Source organism: Salmo salar, unplaced genomic scaffold (assembly GCF_905237065.1).
Source record: "Salmo salar unplaced genomic scaffold, Ssal_v3.1, whole genome shotgun sequence".
Lineage (NCBI taxonomy): Eukaryota > Metazoa > Chordata > Actinopteri > Salmoniformes > Salmonidae > Salmo > Salmo salar.
In genome coordinates, this window is record NW_025550964.1 from 1 (window position 1) to 26241 (window position 26241).

General features: G+C 38.6%; 1 protein-coding gene across 1 annotated transcript in view; it reads right to left on the bottom strand.

Annotated features, from left to right (window-relative positions):
* Nucleotides 1-7306: 7306 nt before the first annotated feature.
* The window catches only part of LOC123741345 (annexin A5), a 47712-nt gene continuing 28777 nt past the window's right edge, over nt 7307-26241 (bottom strand). The window contains exons 3-13 of the mRNA XM_045714225.1: nt 25104-25188; nt 24919-25013; nt 23022-23135; nt 22847-22937; nt 22022-22101; nt 20646-20696; nt 17705-17798; nt 16018-16113; nt 15409-15467; nt 15090-15212; nt 7307-7691 (exon numbers count right to left, since the gene is read on the bottom strand). Of these exons, the coding sequence (XP_045570181.1) occupies nt 7629-7691; nt 15090-15212; nt 15409-15467; nt 16018-16113; nt 17705-17798; nt 20646-20696; nt 22022-22101; nt 22847-22937; nt 23022-23135; nt 24919-25013; nt 25104-25188 (951 nt within the window). The 3' untranslated portion in view covers nt 7307-7628. The remainder of the gene's footprint in view (nt 7692-15089; nt 15213-15408; nt 15468-16017; nt 16114-17704; nt 17799-20645; nt 20697-22021; nt 22102-22846; nt 22938-23021; nt 23136-24918; nt 25014-25103; nt 25189-26241) is intronic.

Below are 26241 nucleotides of genomic sequence, written 5' to 3' on the forward strand. Positions count from 1 at the left end.
GTTAATGAAATGTAGGAAACCGTGAGTAGACTCCAGAATCGGGTGAACAGCTACTCAGAAACCAGGGGGTCGTGACAGTGGCGTGCGAACTCTGTGACAAAACTGTGTTATATTTTGATTGTCCCCCGTTAAACAAGGTGCACCTGTGTAATGATCATGCTGTTTAATCAGCTTGATATGTACGTAAGATGAATTGGGTTATCGGACAAAGGAAAAATGTCACCAACAGGGATATAAACAACATTTGTGTAAGACAATCTGAACCAAATAAGTTTTAAGTTTAGAGGACAGAGATTCTATGATTACAGTTTTATAACAGAGATTCTAAGGATCACAGTTTTATGGCAGATATTCTATAATCAGTTTAATAACAGATATTTATGATAAGTTTATATATTTAAGACCACAGTTTATACAGAGATCTCTATATACAGTATATTAGATACAGTTTATTAAGATATTATTATAAGTTTTATAACAGATATTATGACTACAGTTTATTAAGATATTTATACTACAGTTTCTATAACAGATATTCTATGACTGCAGTTTCTATTACAGATATTCTATTACTACAGTTTCTATAACAGAGATTCTATTACTACAGTTTCTATAACAGATATTCTATTACTACAGTTTCGCTATAACAGAGATTCTATGACTACAGTTTCTATAACAGAGATTCTATGACTACAGTTTCTATCACAGAGATTCTGTATGACTACAGTTTCTATAACAGAGATTCTATGACTACAGTTTCTATAACAGAGATTATATGACTACAGTTTCTATAACAGAGATTCTATTACTACAGTTTCTATAACAGAGATTCTATGACTACAGTTTCTATAACAGAGATTCTATGACTACAGTTTCTATAACAGATATTCTATGACTACAGTTTCTATCACAGAGATTATATGACTACAGTTTCTATCACAGAGATTCTATGACTACAGTTTTCTATAACAGAGATATTACAACAGTTTCTATAACAGAGATTCTATGACTACAGTTTCTATAACAGAGATTCTATGACTACAGTTTCTATAACAGAGATTCTATGACTACAGTTTCTATAACAGAGATTCTATGACTACAGTTTCTACAACAGAGATTCTATTACTACAGTTTCTATCACAGAGATTCTATGACTACAGTTTCTATCACAGAGATTATATGACTACAGTTTCTATAACAGATATTCTATGACTACAGTTTCTATAACAGAGATTCTATGACTACAGTTTCTATAACAGAGATTCTATGACTACAGTTTCTATAAAGAGAGATTCTATTACTACAGTTTCTATCACAGAGATTCGTATGACTACAGTTTCTATCACAGAGATTATATGACTACAGTTTTCTATAACAGAGATTCTATTTACTACAGTTTCTATAACAGAGATTATATTACTACAGTTTCTATCACAGAGATTATATGACTACAGTTTCTATAACAGAGATTCTATGACTACAGTTTCTATAACAGAGATTCTACTGACTACAGTTTCTATAACAGAGATTCTATGACTACAGTTTTCTATAACAGAGATTCTATTACTACAGTTTCTATCACAGAGATTCTATGACTACAGTTTCTATCACAGAGATTATATGACTACAGTTTCTAAGTAACAGATATTATGACTACAGTTTCTATAACAGAGATTCTATGACACAGTTTCTATAACAGAGATTCTATGACTACAGTTTCTAAACAGAGATTCTATTACTAGCAGTTTCTATCACAGAGATTCTATGACTCACAGTTTCTATCACAGAGATTATATGACTACAGTTTCCATAACAGAGATTCTATTACTACAGTTTCTATAACAGAGATTATATTACTACAGTTCTATCACAGAGATTATATGACTACAGTTTCTATAACCAGAGATTATATGACTACAGTTTCTATCACAGAGATTATATGACTGCAGTTTCTATAACAGAGATTTTATGACTAACAGTTTCTATAACGAGATTCTAGATGACTACAGTTTCTACTAACAGAGATTCTATGACTACAGTTTCTATAACAGAGATTATATTACTACAGTTTCTATAACAGAGATTCTATGACTACAGTTTCTATAACAGAGATTCTATTACTACAGTTTCTATCACAGAGATTCTATGACTACAGTTTCTATCCACAGAGATTATATGACTACAGTTTCTATAACAGATATTCTATGACTACAGTTTCTATAACAGAGATTCTATGACTACAGTTTCTATAACAGAGATTCTACGACTACAGTTTCTATAACAGAGATTCTATTACTACAGTTTCTATCACAGAGATTCTATGACTACAGTTTCTATCACAGAGATTATATGACTACAGTTTCCTATAACAGAGATTCTATTACTACAGTTTCTATAACAGAGATTATATTACTACAGTTTCTATCACAGAGATTATATGACTACAGTTTCTATAACAGAGATTCTAAGACTACAGTTTCTATCACAGAGATTATATGACTGCAGTTTCTATAACAGAGATTTTATGACTACAGTTTCTATAACAGAGATTCTATGACTACAGTTTCTATAACAGAGATTCTATGACTACAGTTTCTATAACAGAGATTATATGACTACAGTTTCTATAACAGAGATTCTATGACTACAGTTTCTATAACAGAGATTCTATTACTACAGTTTCTATCACAGAGATTCTATGACTACAGTTTCTATCACAGAGATTATATGACTACAGTTTCTATAACAGATATTCTATGACTACAGTTTCTATAACAGAGATTCCATGACTACAGTTTCTATAACAGAGATTCTATGACTACAGTTTCTATAACAGAGATTCTATTACTACAGTTTCTATCACAGAGATTCTATGACTACAGTTTCTATCACAGAGATTATATGACTACAGTTTCTATAACAGAGATTCTATTACTAAGTTTCTATAAAGAGATTATATTACTACAGTTTCTATCACAGAGATTATATGACTACAGTTTCTATAACAGAGATTCTATGACTACAGTTTCTATCACAGAGATTATATGACTGCAGTTTCTATAACAGAGATTTTATGACTACAGTTTCTATAACAGAGATTCTATGACTACAGTTTCTATAACAGAGATTCTATGACTACAGTTTCTATAACAGAGATTATATTACTACAGTTTCTATAACAGAGATTCTATGACTACAGTTTCTATAACAGAGATTATATTACTACAGTTTCTATAACAGAGATTCTATGACTACAGTTTCTATAACAGATATTCTATGACTACAGTTTCTATCACAGAGATTCTATGACTACAGTTTCTATAACAGAGATGTGTTGTCATGTTGTGTTGTTGTCTCAGGACTCTCTTTATGTCGTGTTACTTCCTGCAAATTGAGAAGTCATGTGACGAAACAACAAGAAGAAGAAGTAACTGTATTATGAAGCCAAGATCAAATATATAAAGAATGATTTAAAAAAAACAACTTTTGGAATAATTTAATAATTTTATATAGATATTATAGATATCTGTTATTGAAACTGTAGTCATAGAATCTCTGTTATTGAAAGTAGCATAGAATCTCTGTTATAGAATTATTGGCAGAAAAACAAATTCAACATCATCTTCGATTAAATAATATCTTAATAATGATTACTTCATCGGCAAAGTGAGCAGATTTAGGCAGGAAATGCCAACAACAAACAGGGAGCCATCGCATTCACGCATAAAAATAAAATAAAAATGAAAAGAGAAGCATTGTAAGTTCGAATTTTGTAAAGTTAGCGTGGGAGAGGTGGGGAAATTATTGTTATCGATCAATAATGACAAACCTCCTGGCATTGACAACTTTAGATGGAGAGCTACTGAGGATGGTAGCTGACTCTATAGCCACTCCTATCTGTCATATCTTTACTCTGAGCCTGGAGGGAAGCCAAAGTCATTCCACTAACCAAGAGAGGTAAAGCCGGCCTTTTACTGGTTCTAACAGCAGACCTATCAGCTTGCTGCCAGCTCTTAGCAAACTGTTGGAAAAAAAAATGGTGTTTGACCAAATACAATGCTATTTCTCTGTAAACAAATTAATAACATAAAATGCAAATCAATTTATAACATTTTTGACATGCGTTTTTTTCTGGATATTTCTGTTGTTATTCTGTCTCTCACTGTTCAAATAAACCATTAAAATTATAGACTGATCATTTCTTTGTCAGTGGGCAAACGTACAAAATCAGCAGGGGATCAAATACTTTTTCCCCCAACTGTAGAGAAGGGCCCTCAACAAGTACTGCACTGACACAATTGACTGATGATTGGTTGAAAGTAATTTATAATGAGAAGGATTGTGGGAGCTGTACTGTTAGATTTCAGTGCAGCCTTTGATATTATCGACCATCAACCTGTTGTTGAGAAAACGTATGCATTACGACTATCTATCTAATAGAACTCAAAGGGGTTTCATTAATGGAAGCTTCGCTAATGTTAAACATGTAAAAATGTGGTGTACCACAGGGCAGCTCTCTAGGCCCTCACATTTTTATAATTTTACCAACGACCTGCCACTGGCATTATACAGAGCCTGTGTGTCAACAAACACAACGCCGAAGTCCCTGCAAAAAAAAGAATGCAGTCTGGTTTGAAATGGGTGGCCAGTAATAAACTGGTCCTGAACATCTCTAAAACTAAGAGCATTGTATTTGGTACAAATCATTCCCTGAGTTGTAGACCTCAGCTGAATCTGGTCGTGAATATTGTGAGCAAGTTAAGGAGACCAAATCCCTCCCTCCTCTTTTTTATCTGTCCTTTTGATTTAAATGTTGTTTTGATTGACGCACTAGACATTATGATTTAATGATCGTATGTCTTCCACTGGAGTCTACGTAGGGCTCCTGTTAATGTCACATGTCTACCAAAGAAAATGGAGTGGAATGCATTTCAAGTTCATTTGGACATAGATCTGGTATATATATATACAGTAGTCACCCTTTGCCTTGATGACAGCTTTTACACACTCTTGGAAACACAAAGTCACCTGACTCAAGTTCATTTGGACATAGATCTGGTTATATATATACAGTAGTCACCCTTTGCCTTGATGACAGCTTTACACACTCTTGGCATTCTCTCAACCAGCTTCATGAGGTAGTCACCTGGAATGCATTTCAATTAACAGGTGCGCCCTTTGTTCAAGTTCATTTGTGTTATTTCTTTCCTCCTTAATGCGTTTTGAGTCAATCAGTTGTTGTCACATCCTGACCATGGTAAGCTGTTATTTTTCTATGGTAGAGACTGGTCAGGGCGTGACAGTGGGTGTTTTTCTATGTTTTGTATTTCTATGTTTAGGTTCTAGTTTTCTATTTCTATGTTGTTGTTTGTTTGGGATGATGTCCAATTAGAGGCAGCTGGTCCTCGTTGTCTCTAATTGGAGATCATACTTAAGTAGGTTTTTTTTCCCCCACCTGGGTGTTGTGGGATCTTGTTTTTGCTCAGTGAAGCAGAACGTGACGTTCGTGTTTCTTTGTTTATTGTTTTGTCTAGTGTTCTGGGTGTAATAATAAATATTTATCATGAGCACTCAACACGCTGCATTATCTCAGACGATACGAAAGAGAGGTTGAACAGGCTAGTAAATAGGGGTTGCAACAATTTCGGCAGATAATTTTAGAAAGAGAGGGTCCAGATTGTCTAGCCCGGCTGATTTGTAGGGGTCCAGATTTTGCAGCTCTTTCAGAACATCAGCTTGTTAAAATTCTCAATTATAGTGGATTTATCGGTGGTGACAGTGTTTCCTAGCCTCAGAGCTGTGGGCAGCTGGGAGGAGGTGCTCTTGTTCTCCATGGACTTGACAGTGTCCCAGAACTTTTTGGAGTTTGTGCTACAGGATGCACATTTCTGTTTGAAAAGCTAGCCTTAGCTTTCCTAACTGCCTGTGTATATTGGTTCCTAACTTCCCTGAACAGTTGCATATCGCGAGGGCTGTTCGATGCTAATGCAGAACACCACAGGATGTTTTTGTGTTGGTCGAGGGCAGTCAGGTCTGGAGAGAACCAAGGACTATATCTGTTCCTGGTTCTAAATTTTTTGAACAGGGCTTATTTAAGATGGTGAGGAAGCACTTTTAAAGAATAACCAGGAATCCTCTACTGACGGGATGAGGTCAATATCCTTCCAGGATACCCCGGCCAGGTCGATTAGAAAGGCCTGCTCGCTGAAGTGTTTTAGGGAGCGTTTGACAGTGATGAGGGGTGGTCGTTTGACCGCGGACCCATAACGGGTGGAGGCAGTGATCGCTGAGATCCTGGTTGAAGACAGCCTACTGGTACAGTAGGGGATAATATGTCATTTCTACTGCTTAGTGTTAACCTCTATGGGATCGGTGTCCCTAAACCGGGAAAGTTGTTGCTCAATATGCGATAATGTGACTTGAACGACTTTGTAAACAACAGCCAATTCTGGGACATAGACATGTCTTATATGGTCAGAAGCTTAGATTCATGTTAATCTAACTGCACTGTCCAATTTACAGTAGCTATTACAACAACCAAAAAATACCATGCTATTGTTTGGAGGATAGTTCACAACAACAAAACACTTTTCACGGCAACTGGTTTGATACATTCACCTCTGAAGGTAAATAACGTACTTACATTCAGTCATCTTAATCTGATTTGTCATCCTGAGGGTTCCAGAGATAAAATGTAGTGTAGATTTGTTTAAAAAAAAAAGTTTTTATAAATGTAGAAAGTGGGTTCTACAGTTTGACCCCACTGCTGTCTCTGGACTGGAATTGGTAAGACGTTATTTTAGATGAAATGAATTGAAGAGAATTGTAATTCCAGTGGACTTCCTGAACGGACTGGAATTGGTAAACGTTATTTCAGATGACTGCTTATCATGTGTTGTTATAATACCAATAAAACCTCAAACTAGGGACCACTGAATAAAAGTTAACAGGTCATCTCACTACACAGACAGACAGACAGACACGTCTCACTACACAGACAGACAGACAGACAGACAGTCTCACACACAGACAGACACGTCTCACTACAGAGACAGACAGACAGACAGACAGACAGACAGACACGTCTCACTACACAGACAGACAGACAGACAGACAGACAGACAGACAGACAGACAGACAGACAGACAGACAGACAGACAGACAGACAGACAGACAGACAGACAGACAGACAGACAGACAGACACAGACAGACAGACAGACAGACAGACACGTCTCACTACACAGACAGACAGACAGACAGACAGACACGTCTCACTACACAGACAGACAAGTCTCACTACAAACCTGCTGTTTAAAATGTTTATTATGTCTTCAGTGTTGTTTTACAAACAGTAAAAACATTTAAAACAGTCTTTAGTTGTTATACTACTGATATTAAAAAACGGACTTCCAGCATTAACATGACTTTAGTGATGTAGATATGAAGCAGAGCAAAGCTTAAAGGATGTTAGCTACAGATACACACAGGGTTAAAGTCTTATCACTCATAACCTATCACGGGGCTGCACCGTGGCCAGCAGAGCCCTCCTATTGGCTTACACAGGACTCAGAGAGTGATTGACAGCTAGAGGGGCCAGTCAGAGCGGATTCAGGGATCGTCGCCACGGTTACGCGTCGTCGCCGCCACAGAGCAGGAGGAGGGCCTTTCGGTAGTCACCAGAGGTATCGCCCTGAAACACACACATTGGAAAATACAGAGGATCGACATCATTCACTCCACATTACCATTACATTACCATTACAGTTTATTACACATTACATTACAGTTTATTACACATTACATTACCATTACATTACAGTATTATACCATTACATTACCATTACAGTTTATTAACATTACATTACCATTACATTACCATTACATTACAGTTTATTACACATTACATTACATTACAGTTTATTACACATTACATTACCATTACATTACCATTACAGTTTATTACACATTACATTACATTAACATTACATTACCATTACATTACCATTACAGTTTATTACACATTACATTACATTACAGTTTATTACACATTACATTACCATTACATTACAATATTATACCATTACATTACCATTACAGTTTATTACACATTACATTACCATTACACATTACATTAAATTACCATTACATTACCATGACACTACATTACACATTACAATACACATTACATTACATTAACTCCACATTACATTACCATTACATTACACATTACACTACATTACCATTACATTACCATGACACTACATTACACATTACAATACACACTACATTACATTACATTACCATTACCATTACATTACCATTACCATTACACATTACATTACCATTACACTACATTACACTTTACATTACATTACATTACCATTACACTACAATACACACTACATTACATTACCATTACATTACACATTACATTACCATTACACTACAATACACACTACATTACATTACATTACATTACACATTACCATTACATTACACATTACATTACACATTACCATTACATTACACACTACATTACATTACACATTACATTACACACTACATTACATTACATTACACTACAATACATTACATTACATTACATTACACACTACATTACATTACATTACATTACACATTACATTACACATTACCATTACATTACACACTACATTACACATTACATTACACACTACATTACGTTACATTACACATTACATTACATTACCATTACACTACAATACACATTACATTACATTACCATTACACTACACATTACATTAGACATTACCATTACACTACAATACACATTACATTACATTACCATTACATTACACATTACATTAGACATTACCATTACATTACCAATTACACATTACACTACATTACCATGACACTACATTACATTACATTACACATCACATTACACATTACATTACCATTACAGTTTATTACACATTACATTACCATTACATTAGCATTACAGTTTATTACACATTACATTACCATTACATTACACATTACATTACATTAACTCCACATTACCATTACATTACACATTACACATTACACTACATTACGATTACATTACCATGACACTACATTACACACTACATTACATTACCATTACATTACACATTACATTAGACATTACCATTACATTACCAATTACACATTACACTACATTACCATTACCATTACATTACCATGACACTACATTACATTACATTACACAGTACATTACATTACCATTACATTACACATTACATTACCATTACATTACCATTACAGTTTATTACACATTACATTACCATTACATTACACATTACATTACCATTACATTACCATTACAGTTTATTACACATTACATTACCATTACATTACACATTACACATTACATTACCATTACATTACCATTACATTACACATTACCATTACCATTACATTACACATTACATTACATTAACTCCACATTACATTACCATTACATTACACATTACACTACATTACGATTACATTACCATGACACTGCATTACACATTACATTATACATCACATTACCATTACATTACCATTACACATTACATTACCATTACATTACCATTACACTACATTACACACTACCATTACCATTACACATTACATTACCATTAAATTACATTACCATTAAATTACCATTACATTACACTTGACATTGCATTACCATTACATGACATTACATTACACACTACATTACCATTACACATCACATTACACATTACCATTACATTACCATTGCATTACACATTACATTACACGTGACATTACATTACCATTAACATTAGGATCAACAACATTACATTCACTCCACATTACTGGCCTGTAGTGCTGAGATTCTTCAAATAGCCACCCTTCGCCTTGATGACAGCTTTGCACACTCTTATCATTCTCTCAACCAGCTTCACATGGAATGCTTTTCCAACAGTCTTGAAGGAGTTCCCACATATGCTGAGCACTTGTTGGCTGCTTTTCCTTCACTCTGCGGTCCAATTCATCCCAAACCATCTCAATTGGGTTGAGGTCAGGTGATTGTGGAGGCCAGGTCATCTGATGCAGCACTCCATCACTCTCCTTCTTGGTCAAATGGCCCTTACACAGCCTGGAGGTGTGTTGGGTCATTGTCCTGTTGAAAAACAAATGATAGTCCCACTAAGCGCAAACCAGATGGGATGGCGTATCGCTGCAGAATGCTGTGGTAGCCATGCTACACCTCCTCCTCCATGCTTCACGGTGGGAACCACACATGCAGAGATCATCCGTTCACCTACTCTGCGTCCCACAAAGACACGGCGGTTGGAACCAAAAATCTCAAATTTGGACTCCTCAGACCAAAGGACAGATTTCCACCAGTTTAATGTCCATTGATCGTGTTTCTTGGCCCAAGCAAGTCTCTTCTTCTTATTGGTGTCCTTTAGTAGTGGTTTCTTTGCAGCAATTCGACCATGAAGGCCTGATTCACACAGTCTCCTCTGAACAGTTGATGTTGAGATGTGTCTGTTACTTGAACTCTGTGAAGCATTTATTTGGGCTGTAATCTGAGGCTGGTAACTCTAATGAACTGATCCTCTGCAGCAGAGGAAACTCTGGGTCTTCCTTTCCTGTAGCGGTCCTCATGAGAGCCAGTTTCATCATAGCGCTTCATGTCTTAAAGAAATGATGGACTGTTGTTTCTCTTTGCTTATTTGAGCTGTTCTTGCCATAATATGGACTTGGTCTTTTACCATATAGGGCTATCTTCTGTATACCACCCCTACCTTGTCACAGCACAACTGATTGGCTCAAACACATTAAGAAGGAAAGAAATTCCACAAATTATCTTTTAGCAAGGCAAACCTGTTAATTGAAATGCATTCCAGGTGACTACCTCATGAAGCTGGTTGAGAGAATGCCAAGAGTGTGCAAAGCTGTCATCAAGGCAAAGGGGTGGCCACTCTGAAGAATATAAAATATAAAATATATTTTGACTTGTTAAACACTTTTTTGGTTACTACATGATTCCATATGTGTTATTTCATAGTTTTGATGTCTTCACTATTATTCTACAATGTAGAAAATAGTAAAAATAAAGAAAAACCCTTGAATGAATAGGTGTGTCCCAACTTTAGATCGGTAGTATATATACACACACACACCTGTATATATATGTATAAAGATACCTGTATAGCAGAGTAGAGATATATATAAACAGTATATATATGTATAAAGATACCTGTATAGCAGAGTAGAGAGATATATAAACAGTATATATATATATATGTATAAAGATACCTGTATAGCAGAGTAGAGATATATATAAACAGTATATATATGTATAAAGATACCTGTATAGCAGAGTAGAGAGATATATAAACAGTATATATATATATATGTATAAAGATACCTGTATAGCAGAGTAGAGAGGGAGATATATATAAACAGTATATATATGTATAAAGATACCTGTATAGCAGAGTAGAGATATATATAAACAGTATATATATGTATAAAGATACCTGTATAGCAGAGTAGAGAGATATATAAACAGTATATATATATGTATAAAGATACCTGTATAGCAGAGTAGAGATATATAAACAGTTATATATATATATATATATATATGTATAAAGATACCTGTATAGCAGAGTAGAGATATATAAACAGTATATATATATATATATATATGTATAAAGATACCTGTATAGCAGAGTAGAGATATATATAAACAGTATATATATGTATAAAGATACCTGTATAGCAGAGTAGAGATATATAAACAGTATATATATATATATATATATATATGTATAAAGATACCTGTATAGCAGAGTAGAGATATATATATAAACAGTATATATATGTATAAAGATACCTGTATAGCAGAGTAGAGATATATAAACAGTATATATATGTATAAAGATACCTGTATAGCAGAGTAGATATATATATAAACAGTATATATATGTATAAAGATACCTGTATAGCAGAGTAGAGATATATATATAAACAGTATATATATGTATAAAGATACCTGTATAGCAGAGTAGAGATATATAAACAGTATATATATGTATAAAGATACCTGTATAGCAGAGTAGATATATATATAAACAGTATATATATGTATAAAGATACCTGTATAGCAGAGTAGAGATATATAAACAGTATATATATGTATAAAGATACCTGTATAGCAGAGTAGAGAGATATATAAACAGTATATATATGTATAAAGATACCTGTATAGCAGAGTAGAGATATATATAAACAGTATATATATATATATATGTATAAAGATACCTGTATAGCAGAGTAGAGATATATAAACAGTATATATATATGTATAAAGATACCTGTATAGCAGAGTAGAGAGATATATAAACAGTATATATATGTATAAAGATACCTGTATAGCAGAGTAGAGATATATAAACAGTATATATATGTATAAAGATACCTGTATAGCAGAGTAGAGATATATATAAACAGTATATATATGTATAACGATACCTGTATAGCAGAGTAGAGAGGGAGATATATATAAACAGTATATATATGTATAAAGATACCTGTATAGCAGAGTAGAGAGGGAGATATATAAACAGTATATATATATGTATAAAGATACCTGTATAGCAGAGTAGAGAGGGAGATATATAAACAGTATATATATATGTATAAAGATACCTGTATAGCAGAGTAGAGATATATATAAACAGTATATATATGTATAAAGATACCTGTATAGCAGAGTAGAGATATATATAAACAGTATATATATGTATAAAGATACCTGTATAGCAGAGTAGAGATATATATATATATATATAATCAGTATTTTGGGGTATCTGTACTTTACTATTAAATAAAATGGACTACTTTCACTTCGCTACATTCCTGAAGAAAATAATGTACTTTTTACTCAATACATTTTCCCTGACACCCAAAAGTACTCATTACAGACAGTATATACCTGTATAGTTGAGTACAGAGAGAGAGATATTCAGTATATACCTGTATAGTAGAGACAGAGAGAGGTATTCAGTATATACCTGTATAGTAGAGACAGAGAGGTATTCAGTATATACCTGTATAGTAGAGACAGAGAGAGGTATTCAGTATATACCTGTATAGTAGAGACAGAGAGAGGTATTCAGTATATACCTGTATAGTAGAGACAGAGAGAGGTATTCAGTATATACCTGTATAGTTGAGTACAGAGAGAGAGGTATTCAGTATATACCTGTATAGTTGAGTACAGAGAGAGGTATTCAGTATATACCTGTATAGTTGAGTACAGAGAGAGGTATTCAGTATATACCTGTATAGTTGAGTGCAGAGAGAGAGAGGTATTCAGTATATACCTGTATAGCAGTTACAGAGAGAGAGAGAGAGGTATTCAGTATATACCTGTATAGCAGAATGCAGAGAGAGAGGTATTCAGTATATACCTGTATAGTTGAGTACAGAGAGAGGTATTCAGTATATACCTGTATAGTTGAGTGCAGACAGAGAGAGGTATTCAGTATATACCTGTATAGTAGAGACAGAGAGAGGTATTCAGTATATACCTGTATAGCAGAATGCAGAGAGAGAGAGATATTCAGTATATACCTGTATAGTTGAGTACAGAGAGAGAGAGAGGTATTCAGTATATACCTGTATAGCAGAATGCAGAGAGAGAGAGAGGTATTCAGTATATACCTGTATAGCAGAATGCAGAGAGAGAGAGAGGTATTCAGTATATACCTGTATAGTTGAGTACAGAGAGAGAGAGAGGTACTCAGTATATACCTGTATAGCAGAATGCAGAGAGAAAGAGAGGTATTCAGTATATACCTGTATAGTTGAGTACAGAGAGAGAGGTATTCAGTATATACCTGTATAGCAGAATGCAGAGAGAGAGAGAGGTATTCAGTATATACCTGTATAGTTGAGTACAGAGAGAGGTATTCAGTATATACCTGTATAGCAGAATGCAGAGAGAGAGAGGTATTCAGTATATACCTGTATATCAGAATGCAGAGAGAGAGAGAGGTATTCAGTATATACCTGTATAGTTGAGTACAGAGAGAGAGGTATTCAGTATCTACCTGTATAGTTGAGTACAGAGAGAGAGGTATTCAGTATATACCTGTATAGTTGAGTACAGAGAGAGAGGTATTCAGTATATACCTGTATAGTTGAGTACAGAGAGAGAGGTATTCAGTATATACCTGTATAGTTGAGTACAGAGAGAGAGGTATTCAGTATATACCTGTATAGTAGAGACAGAGAGAGGTATTCAGTATATACCTGTATAGTTGAGTACAGAGAGAGAGGTATTCAGTATATACCTGTATAGTTGAGTACAGAGAGAGAGGTATTCAGTATATACCTGTATAGTTGAGTACAGAGAGAGAGGTATTCAGTATATACCTGTATAGTTGAGTACAGAGAGAGAGGTATTCAGTATATACCTGTATAGTTGAGTACAGAGAGAGAGGTATTCAGTATATACCTGTATAGTTGAGTACAGAGAGAGAGGTATTCAGTATATACCTGTATAGTTGAGTACAGAGAGAGGTATTCAGTATATACCTGTATAGCAGAATGCAGAGAGAGAGAGAGGTATTCAGTATATACCTGTATAGTTGAGTACAGAGAGAGAGGTATTCAGTATATACCTGTATAGTTGAGTACAGAGAGAGAGGTATTCAGTATATACCTGTATAGTTGAGTACAGAGAGAGAGGTATTCAGTATATACCTGTATAGTTGAGTACAGAGAGAGGTATTCAGTATATACCTGTATAGCAGAATGCAGAGAGAGAGAGAGGTATTCAGTATATACCTGTATAGTTGAGTACAGAGAGAGTTATTCAGTATATACCTGTATAGTTGAGTACAGAGAGAGAGGTATTCACTATATACCTGTATAGTTGAGTACAGAGAGAGAGGTATTCAGTATATACCTGTATAGTTGAGTACAGAGAGAGGTATTCAGTATATACCTGTATAGCAGTTACAGAGAGAGAGGTATTCAGTATATACCTGTATAGTTGAGACAGAGAGAGGTATTCAGTATATACCTGTATAGCAGAATGCAGAGACTTGGCGAAGAGGCGTCTGTAATCAGCTCTGATATCCAGCATGTCCACTTCACTACGACTCACCATCACTCTGATTAAGGCCTGGTCATCAGTTCCTGCACCCTATACACACACACACACACACACACACACACACACACACACACACACACACACACACACACACACACACACACACACACACACACACACACACACACACACACACACACACACACACACACACACACTCAGTTCTAAATGCACATATCTAATATAGAATCATCTTCTTCCTAGTATGGAGAAAATAGATTCTTACCTTCATTGAATTGTACAGAGTCTCTGCAAAGTAGGCTGGAACGCTCCTAGCACACTTTACTACAGAGGAGAGACAGAGATGGAGAGAGAGAGGACAGAGAGAGACAGAGACAGAGAGAGAGGACAGAGACAGAGAGAGAGAGAGAGGAGGGAGGGAGGGAGGGAGGGAGGGAGGGAGGGAGGGAGGGAGGGAGGGAGGGAGGGAGGGAGGGAGGGAGGGAGGGAGGGAGGGAGGATAGGGAGAGACAGACAGAGAGACAGAGAGACAGAGGGAGAGAGAGAGAGAGAGAGAGAGAGAGAGAGAGACGACAGAGAGACAGAGAGACAGAGAGAGAGAGAGAGAGAGACAGAGAGAGAGAGAGAGAGACAGAGAGAGAGAGAGAGAGAGAGAGAGAGAGAGAGAGAGAGAGGTAAGGTGGATTTAGAGAGTCATCATAATAATGAAATGAATTGTCAAATAAGCTTGAAAATATAAACAAATAAGGGTGTGTGTGTGTGTGTGTGTGTGTGTGTGTGTGTGTGTGTGTGTGTGTGTGTGTGTGTGTGTGTGTGTGTGTGAGTGTGTGTGTGTGTGTGTGAGGTGTCATGTGTGTGTGTGTGTGTGTCTTACCCACAGCCAGTAGCAGGTCTCTCAGTCCTCCAGAGGTCTCTCTCTTAACACTCTCTTCCATCTCATACCCTGCTAGCTTCATGTACGCAGCAAACACTGATACACACACACACACACACACACACACACACACACACACACACACACACACACACACACACACACACACACACACACACACACGTCAATGTCAGAGTGTGTGTTGATACCCTTTATCCTGTTGGGGCTAGGGGGCAGTATTTTCACTGCCGGATAAAAAACGTACCCGATTTAAACTGGTTACTACTATTACCCAGAAATGAGAATATGCATATAATTAGTAGATTTGGATAGAAAACACTCTAAAGTTTCTAAAACTGTTTGAATGGTGTCTGTGAGTATAACAGAACTCATATGGCAGGCCAAAACCTGAGAAGATTCCATGCAGGAAGTGCCCTGTCTGACAATTTGTTGTCCTTGTAGGGCATCTCTATCAAAAAATACAGCATCTCTGCTGTAACGTGACATTTTCTAAGGCTTCCATTGGCTCTCAGAAGGCGCCAGAAAGTGGAATGAGAGCTCTCCAGTCTCTGGGTGAAAAACAGCAGGGGTTTTGGAGAGTGGTCCTTCTGAGGACAATGACACTGGAGCGCGCGTGCACAAGACGACTCCATTTTTTTCTTTCAATGTTTGAACGAATACAACATCGCCCGGTTGGAATATTAGCGCTATTTTACGAGAAAAATAGCATAAAAATTGATTTTAAACAGCGTTTGACATGCTTCGAAGTACGGTAATGGAATATTTTGTAATTTTTTGTCACGAAATGCGCCCGCGCGTCACCCTTCGGATAGTGACCTCAACGCACGAACAAAACGGAGCTATTTCAATATCACTATGGATTATTTCGAACTAAAACAACATTTGTTGTTGAAGTAGAAGTCCTGGGAGTGCATTCTGACGAAGAACAGCAAAGGTAATCCAATTTTTCTTATAGTAAATCTGAGTTTGGTGAGTGCCAAACTTGGTGGGTGTCAAATTAGCTAGCCGTGATGGCCGGGCTATCTACTCAGAATATTGCAAAATGTGCTTTCACCGAAAAGCTATTTTAAAATCTGACACCGCGATTGCACAAAGGAGTTCTGTATCTATAATTCTTAAAATAATTGTTATGTTTTTTGTGAACGTTAATCGTGAGTAATTAAGTAAATTCACCGGAAGTTTGCGGTGGGAATGCTAGTTCTGAACATCACATGCTAATGTAAAAAGCTGGTTTTTGATATAAATATGAACTTGATTGAACAAAACATGCATGTATTGTATAACATAATGTCCTAGGAGTGTCATCTGATGAAGATCATCAAAGGTTAGTGCTGCATTTAGCCGTGGTTTTGGTTTATGTGACATTATATGCTAGCTTGAAAAATGGCTGTGTGGTTATTTCTGACTATGTACTCTCCTAACATAATCTAATGTTTTGCTTTCGCTGTAAAGCCTTTTGGAAATCGGACAGTGTGGTTAGATTAACGACAGTCTTATCTTTCAAATGGTGTAAAATAGTCCTGTGTTTGAGAACTTTGAATTATGACATTTTGTGGTTTTAAATTTGGCGCTCTGATGTGTCACTGGCTGTTGAATAGTGCGGGACGATTTCGTCCCACCTACCCTAGAGAGGTTAAAAACACAGATCTCTCTCACACACACTCACCTCTCCTCAGGTGTTCAGCGCTCCTGTTCCCCAGGATGGTGATGAACTGTTCTTCATCGGTCCCAAACTTCATCTCTCCTGCAGAGAACAAAGTCTACACACACACACACACACACACACACACACACACACACACACACACACACACACACACACACACACACACACACACACACACGCACAGTAAAATAACTGACATGCTGAATTAAGCTCTACATCTGTTGTTGGTCACAATCACAAAATGTTTGGTCTCTAAAAAAAAAACCTTGTTCCTTTAAAAACCCAGTTTTCTACTCCACACAAGTTTCTCCAAGACTGAAGGGATATTGTGTTGATTATTAAATGTAACTTTGTGGACTTGTTTCTCAGGCCTAGTGAACTGATAACATCGAGCCTTGAATCATTTTCCCATGTTTACTGGTTTGGGGATTTTATTTCTGGAGTTTTGGAACTGAACTGAACATTGTCTTTTCATTGGAGGTTAAATACATTGTCTTTTCATTGGAGGTTAAATACATTGTTGCTTAAAACCTGTTAAGGATAGGGGGCAGTATTTTCACGGCCGGATGAAAAACGTACCCAAATTAAACTGGTCACTACTCTTGCCCAGAAACTAGAATATGCATATTATTAGTAGATTTGGATAGAAAACACTCTGAAGTTTCTAAAACTGTTTGAATGGTGTCTGTGAGTATAACAGAACTCATTTGGCAGGCAAAAACCTGAGAAAAATTCCAACCAGGAAGTGGGAAATCTGAGAATTGTAGTTCTTCTTTTGAATCCCTATCGAAACTACAGTGTCTGTGGGGTCACGTTGCACTTCCTAAGGCTTCCATTGGCTGTCGAAAGCCTTCAGAAAGTTGTTTCATCCATCTCCAGCAACCGGGCAGAGTATAGGAGCTCAGCCAATGAGTGGACTGCCTGGGGACAAAGGGCTTGGTGATGCGAGTGTGCAGTTCCTTCTTTTTCTCCTTGAATGAATACGCTATTGTCCGGTTGGAATATTATCGCATTTTTACGTTAAAAATACCATAAAGATTGATTTTAAACAGCGTTTGACATGCTTCTAAGTACGGTAATGGAACATTTTGACTTTTTGTGTCTCGAATTGCGCTCGCGCGTTACCCTTTGGATAGTGCTCTGAACGCACAAACAAAACGGAGGTATTTGGACATAAATATGGATTATTTCGAACAAAATCAACATTTCTTGTGGAAGTAGCAGTCCTGGGAGTGCATTCTGACGAATATCAGCAAAGGTAAGAGAATATTTCTAATACTAATTCTGAGTTTAGGTGACCCCGAACTTGGCGGGTGTCTGTATAGCTCGCCGTGATGGCTGAGCTCTGTACTCAGAATATTGAAAAATGTGCTTTCTCCGTAAAGCTATTTTAAAATCTGACACAGCGGTTGCATAAAGGAGTTCTGTATCTATAATTCTTTAAATAATTGTTATGTATTTTGTCAACGTTTATGATGAGTATTTTTGTAAATTCAACAGAAGTTTTTGGTGGGAATACATTTTCTGAACACCACGCACCAATGTAAAATGCTGTTTTTGGATATAAATATGAACTTTATCGAACAAAACATACATGTATTGTGTAACATGATGTCCTAGGAGTGTCATCTGATGAAGATCGTCAAAAGTTAGTGCATAATTCTAGCTGGTTTCTGCTTTTGGTGACGCCTGACCTTGAATTGAAAATGGATGTTTGTACTTTTGTGGCTATGTAAACCTATTGTATTGAACTGTATTAAACTGGTTAGAAACCTACTGTATTGAACTGGTTAGAAACCTACTGTATTGAACTGGTTAGAAACCTGTTGTATTGAACTGGTTAGAAACCTATTGTATTGAACTGGTTAGAAACCTTCATGAGTGGATTTGAGAAACCTTTTGGAGTTTTGCTGATTTTGAGATTTTTTGAAGTTGGTTTTTTTTTATTGGAAGTATGAAACCTAAAGACATTGTTGCTAACGCTGCTGTTAGCGGAACGTCTGTCCTCAACAGGTTTTAACTGAAACAGACTTGACTTTGATTTGACTTGATTTGGGGAGATTTAGTTTGATTCTGTAAACCACCAGCTGTTGAAATTACACATCATTCTGTACATGACAGTCCTTCGGTATGACCACTAGATGGCAGCATTCAATACTGGGTATCACTATCAACACACCTGTCTCTCCGTCTGTCACTCTCTCACACACCAACACACACACGCTTACACAAGGGGTGTCTGTGTGGGGAGTGTTATTTTATACATACCCATCACACACACACACTCTCTCTCTCACACACTCACTCTCTCTCTCACACACACTCTCTCTCTCACACACACTCACTCTCTCACACACACTCACTCTCTCTCTCTCTCTCTCTCTCGCACACTCACTCTCTCTCACACACACACACTCTCTCACATACACTCACTCTCTCTCTGTCACACACACTCACTCTCTCTCTGTCACACACACTCACTCTCTCTGTCACACACACTCACTCTCTCTCTGTCACACACACTCACTCTCTCTCTCTTTCTCTCACACACACTCACTCTCTCTCTCTCTCACACACTCACTCTCTCTCTCTCTCACACACACTCACTCTCTCTGTCACACACAATCACTCTCTCTCTCACACACACTCACTCTCTCTCTCTTTCTCTCACACACACTCACTCTCTCTCTCTCTCACACACACTCACTCTCTCTCACACACACTCACTCTCTCTGTCACACACACTCACTCTCTCTCTCACACACACTCACTCTCTCTCTCTCACACACACTCACACACTCTCTCTCTCACACACACTCACACACTCTCTCTCTCACACACACACTCACTCTCTCTGTCACACACACTCACTCTCTCTGTCACACACTCTCTCTCTCTCTCTCTCTCTCTCTCACACACACACACACTCACTCTCTCTTACCTGTGCATCAGTCTCTATGTTCCCCTCCTGTACCCCCTGCTGTCTGCTGGCCTGAGAGGAGAGAGAGCACATTCATGTCCCACAAATCTATATCTGTCAGATCTATGTCCTACACATCTATATCTGTTAGATCTATGTCCCACACATCTATATCTGTTAGATCTATGTCCTACACATCTATATCTGTCAGATCTATGTCCCACACATCTATATCTGTCAGATCTATGTCCCACACATCTATATCTGTCAGATCTATGTCCCACACATCTATATCTGTCAGATCTATGTCCCACACATCTATATCTGTCAGATCTATGTCCCACACATCTATATCTGTCAGATCTATGTCCTACACATCTACATCTGTCAGATCTATGTCCCACACATCTACATCTGTCAGATCTATGTCCCACACATCTACATCTGTCAGATCTATGTCCCACACATCTATATCTGTTAGATCTATGTCCCACACATCTATATCTGTCAGATCTATGTCCCACACATCTATATCTGTTAGATCTATGTCCCACACATCTATATCTGTCAGATCTATGTCCCACACATCTATATCTGTCAGATCCATGTCCCACACATCTATATCTGTCAGATCTATATCCCACACATCTATATATACCAGATCTATGTCCCTCACATCTGTATATACCAGATCTATGTCCCACACATCTATATATACCAGATCTATGTCCCCCACATCTATATATACCAGATCTATATCCCACACATCTATATATACCAGATCTATGTTCCACACATCAATATATACCAGATCTATGTCCCCCACATCTATATATACCAGATCTATATCCCACACATCTATATATACCAGATCTATGTCCCGCACATCTATATATACCAGATCTATGTCCCCCACATCTATATATACCAGATCTATATCCCACACATCTATATATACCAGATCTATGTTCCGTGCCCTCTGACCCCTCACCTGTAGCAGGATCTATATATACCAGATCTATGTCCCACACATCTATATATACCAGATCTATGTCCCGCACATCTATATATACCAGATCTATGTTCCGTGCCCTCTGACCCCTCACCTGTAGCAGGATCTATATATACCAGATCTATGTCCCACACATCTACAGATACCAGATCTATGTCCCCCACATCTATACCAGATCTATGTCCCCCACATCTATATATACCAGATCTATGTCCCACACATCTATATATACCAGATCTATGTCCCACACATCTATATGTACCAGATCTATGTCCCCCACATCTATATATACCAGATCTATGTCCCGCACATCTATATATACCAGATCTATGTCCCCCACATCTATATATACCAGATCTATGTTCCGTGACCTCTGACCCCTCACCTGTAGCAGGATGACCAGCAGTCTCCTGAAGTGACCTGACGTGTCGCCTGTTACATCCTCCTCCAGGTTCTTATTAAACTCTGGAACACACACACACACACACACACACACACACACACACACACACACACACACACACACACACACACACACACACACACACACACACACACACACACACACACACAATCAGTGAGTCAGTGAGTCTGTGTGTGTGTGTGTGAGTCTGTGTGTGTGTTACCCTGGCGATAGGCAGCAGTGTGTCTGTGTGTTACCCTGGCGATAGACAGCAGTGTGTGTTACCCTGGCGATAGACAGCAGTGTGTGTTACCCTGGCGATAGACAGCAGTGTGTGTTACCCTGGCGATAGGCAGCAGTGTGTCTGTGTGTTACCCTGGCGATAGGCAGCAGTGTGTGTTACCCTGGCGATAGACAGCAGTGTGTGTTACCCTGGCGATAGACAGCAGTGTGTGTTACCCTGGCGATAGGCAGCAGTGTGTGTTACCCTGGCGATAGGCAGCAGTGTGTGTTACCCTGGCGATAGGCAGCAGTGTGTGTTACCCTGGCGATAGGCAGCAGTGTATCTGTGTGTGTCTGTGTGTTACCCTGGCGATAGACAGCAGTGTGTGTTACCCTGGCGATAGACAGCAGTGTATCTGTGTGTTACCCTGGCGATAGCCAGCAGTGTGTGTGTGTGTTACCCTGGCGATAGACAGCAGTGTGTGTGTGTGTGTGTGTGTGTGTGTGTGTGTGTTACCCTGGCGATAGGCAGCAGTGTGTGTGTGTGTTACCCTGGCGATAGGCAGCAGTGTGTGTGTGTGTTACCCTGGCGATAGGCAGCAGTGATGTCCTTAACCTGCTGGGCCGTTCTAGAAGACAGGATCTCAATCAGCACCTTCTCATCGGTCCCCGCCCCCTACACCGTGACATCAGCACACAGTCACTATGACATCACGCCGTCACTCACAGGATATGACATCACTAGTCCTGGGTCAAATACCTTGATGGCGTTCCGTAGCGTTGTCGCATCGTAGAGGATGGGCGGAGTCATCAGAGCCACCACCAGAGTCTTAAACTTTCCCCCCAGTTCCCCCTGCAGATCACCTACCAGGTCCTGGAGAGAGGAGGACAAGGAGGAGAGAGAGGAGGAGAGAGAGGGAGGGAGGGAGGGAGGGAGGAGAGAGGGAGAGAGAGGAGGAGAGGAGAGAGAGGGAGAGAGAGAGAGAGGGGAGGAGAGAGAGAGAGGGAGGAGAGAGAGAGAGAGAGAGAGAGGGGGGAGAGAGAGAGGGAGAGAGGGGAGGAGAGAGAGGGAGAGAGAGAGAGAGAGAGGGAGAGAGAGAGAGAGAGGGAGGAGAGAGAGAGAGAGAGAGGAAGAGAGAGAGGGGAGGAGAGAGAGAGGGTTGTGTTGTGGTTGTAGATTACATTAGATGAGTTTATTAGTCACATGCACAGGATCACAGATGTAATTACAGGGAACAGTGACAATCTTATGCTCTAAGCTCCAACAGGTCCAAAACAGACAAGTGAAGGAGACAATAATAATAATAATGAATCCACATTTACAACTGTAGCAATGATGAATGTCCACCAGTCCTCCATCTTGGCTCTCCCTCCACCAGGGTGTTGAATCCACCAGTCCTCCATCTTGGCTCTCCCTCCACCAGTGTGTTCAATCCACCAGTCCTCCATCTTGGCTCTCCCTCCACCAGGGTGTTGAATCCACCAGTCCTCCATCTTGGCTCTCCCTCCACCAGGGTGTTGAATCCACCAGTCCTCCATCTTGGCTCTCCCTCCACCAGGGTGTTGAATCCACCAGTCCTCCATCTTGGCTCTCCCTCCACCAGTGTGTTGAATCCACCAGTCCTCCATCTTGGCTCTCCCTCCACCAGGGTGTTGAATCCACCAGTCCTCCATCTTGGCTCTCCCTCCACCAGTGTGTTGAATCCACCAGTCCTCCATCTTGGCTCTCCCTCCACCAGGGTGTTGAATCCACCAGTCCTCCATCTTGGCTCTCCCTCCACCAGGGTGTTGAATCCACCAGTCCTCCATCTTGGCTCTCCCTCCACCAGTTTCTCCATGTTTATTATATTACAGACACCTTACTCTATACTTTACATTATATTATGTGAGCTGTTACACTGGTTATAGAATACTATGGTCTGTTTGGATGTTGGAATAATATCCCTAGTTATGTTGTGATGTGGTTGTATTGTGGTTGTGGTTGTATTGTGGTTGTGTTGTGGTTGTGTTGTGGTTGTGTTGTGGTTGTGTTGTGGTTGTATTGTGGTTGTATTGTTGTTGTATTGTGGTTGTAGTGTGGTTGTGGTTGTATTGTGGTTGTGTTGTGGTTGTGTTGTGGTTGTATTGTGGTTGTATTGTGGTTGTATTGTGGTTGTAGTGTGGTTGTATTGTGGTTGTATTGTGGTTGTGGTTGTATTGTGGTTGTATTGTGGTTGTATTGTGGTTGTGGTGTGGTTGTAGTGTGGTTGTAGTGTGGTTGTAGTGTGGTTGTATTGTGGTTGTATTGTGGTTGTAGTGTGGTTGTATTGTGGTTGTATTGTGGTTGTGGTTGTATTGTTGTTGTATTGTGGTTGTATTGTGGTTGTATTGTGGTTGTATTGTTGTTGTGGTTGTATTGTTGTTGTATTGTGGTTGTATTGTGGTTGTAGTGTGGTTGTATTGTGGTTGTGGTTGTATTGTGGTTGTATTGTGGTTGTGGTTGTATTGTGGTTGTATTGTGGTTGTATTGTGGTTGTATTGTGGTTGTATTGTGGTTGTGGTTGTATTGTGGTTGTATTGTGGTTGTATTGTATTGTGGTTGTGGTTGTATTGTGGTTGTGTTGTGGTTGTGTTGTTGTTGTATTGTGGTTGTGGTTGTATTGTGGTTGTGTTCTGACCTTGCCATGCAGGGTCTTGTATGCAGCTTTGATCTGCTGTCTCTGGCTGTTGCTACGAGACGTCAACAACTTCATGATGGAATCCTCATCGGTTCCTATGGCAACAACAAACACCATAGTCAAATCTTTGGTGCCATGGTTACTCACTCCGTCTGCATAATATTCAGACCACACCCACCACTGACCCAGTCCCTTCATGGCCTTGTAGAGCGTCTCTGCATCTTGGTTGGCGTTGAAGTTTCCACTGGCTCTCACACTGCCTCGACCAGCCTATCAGAGAACAGACACAGAGGAGGACTCTGGGTAATGTAGTTCAGGGTGGACCAGAGAGGACTGTGGGTAAAGTAGTTCAGGGTAGACCAGAGAGGACTGTGGGTAATGTAGTTCAGGGTAGACCAGAGAGGACTGTGGGTAAAGTAGTTTAAGGAAGACCAGAGAGGACTGTGGGTAAAGTAGTTCAGGGCAGACCAGAGAGGACTGTGGGTAAAGTAGTTTAAGGAAGACCAGAGAGGACTGTGGGTAAAGTAGTTCAGGGTAGACCAGAGAGGACTGTGGGTAAAGTAGTTTAGGGTAGAACAGAGAGGACTGTGGGTAAAGTAGTTCAGGGTTGACAGTATAAAGTGGTGTAGTCCCAGACCTACTAATGTAATGAACCTGTGGACAGTATAAAGTGGTGTAGTCCCAGACCTACTAATGTAATGAACCTGTGGACAGTATAAAGTGGTGTAGTCCCAGACCTACTAATGTAATGAACCTGTGGACAGTATAAAGTGGTGTAGTCCCAGACCTACTAATGTAATGAGCCTGTGGACAGTATAAAGTGGTGTAGTCCCAGACCTACTAATGTAATGAACCTGTGGACAGTATAAAGTGGTGTAGTCCCAGACCTACTAATGTAATGAACCTGTGGACAGTATAAAGTGGTGTAGTCCCAGTCTACTAATGTAATGAACCTGTTGACAGTATAAAGTGGTGTAGTCCCAGACCTACTAATGTAATGAACCTGTGGACAGTATAAAGTGGTGTAGTCCCAGACCTACTAATGTAATGAACCTGTGGACAGTATAAAGTGGTGTAGTCCCAGACCTACTAATGTAATGAACCTGTGGACAGTATAAAGTGGTGTAGTCCCAGACCTACTAATGTAATGAACCTGTTGACAGTATAAAGTGGTGTAGTCCCAGTCTACTAATGTAATGAACCTGTGGACAGTATAAAGTGGTGTAGTCCCAGACCTACTAATGTAATGAACCTGTGGACAGTATAAAGTGGTGTAGTCCCAGTCTACTAATGTAATGAACCTGTGGACAGTATAAAGTGGTG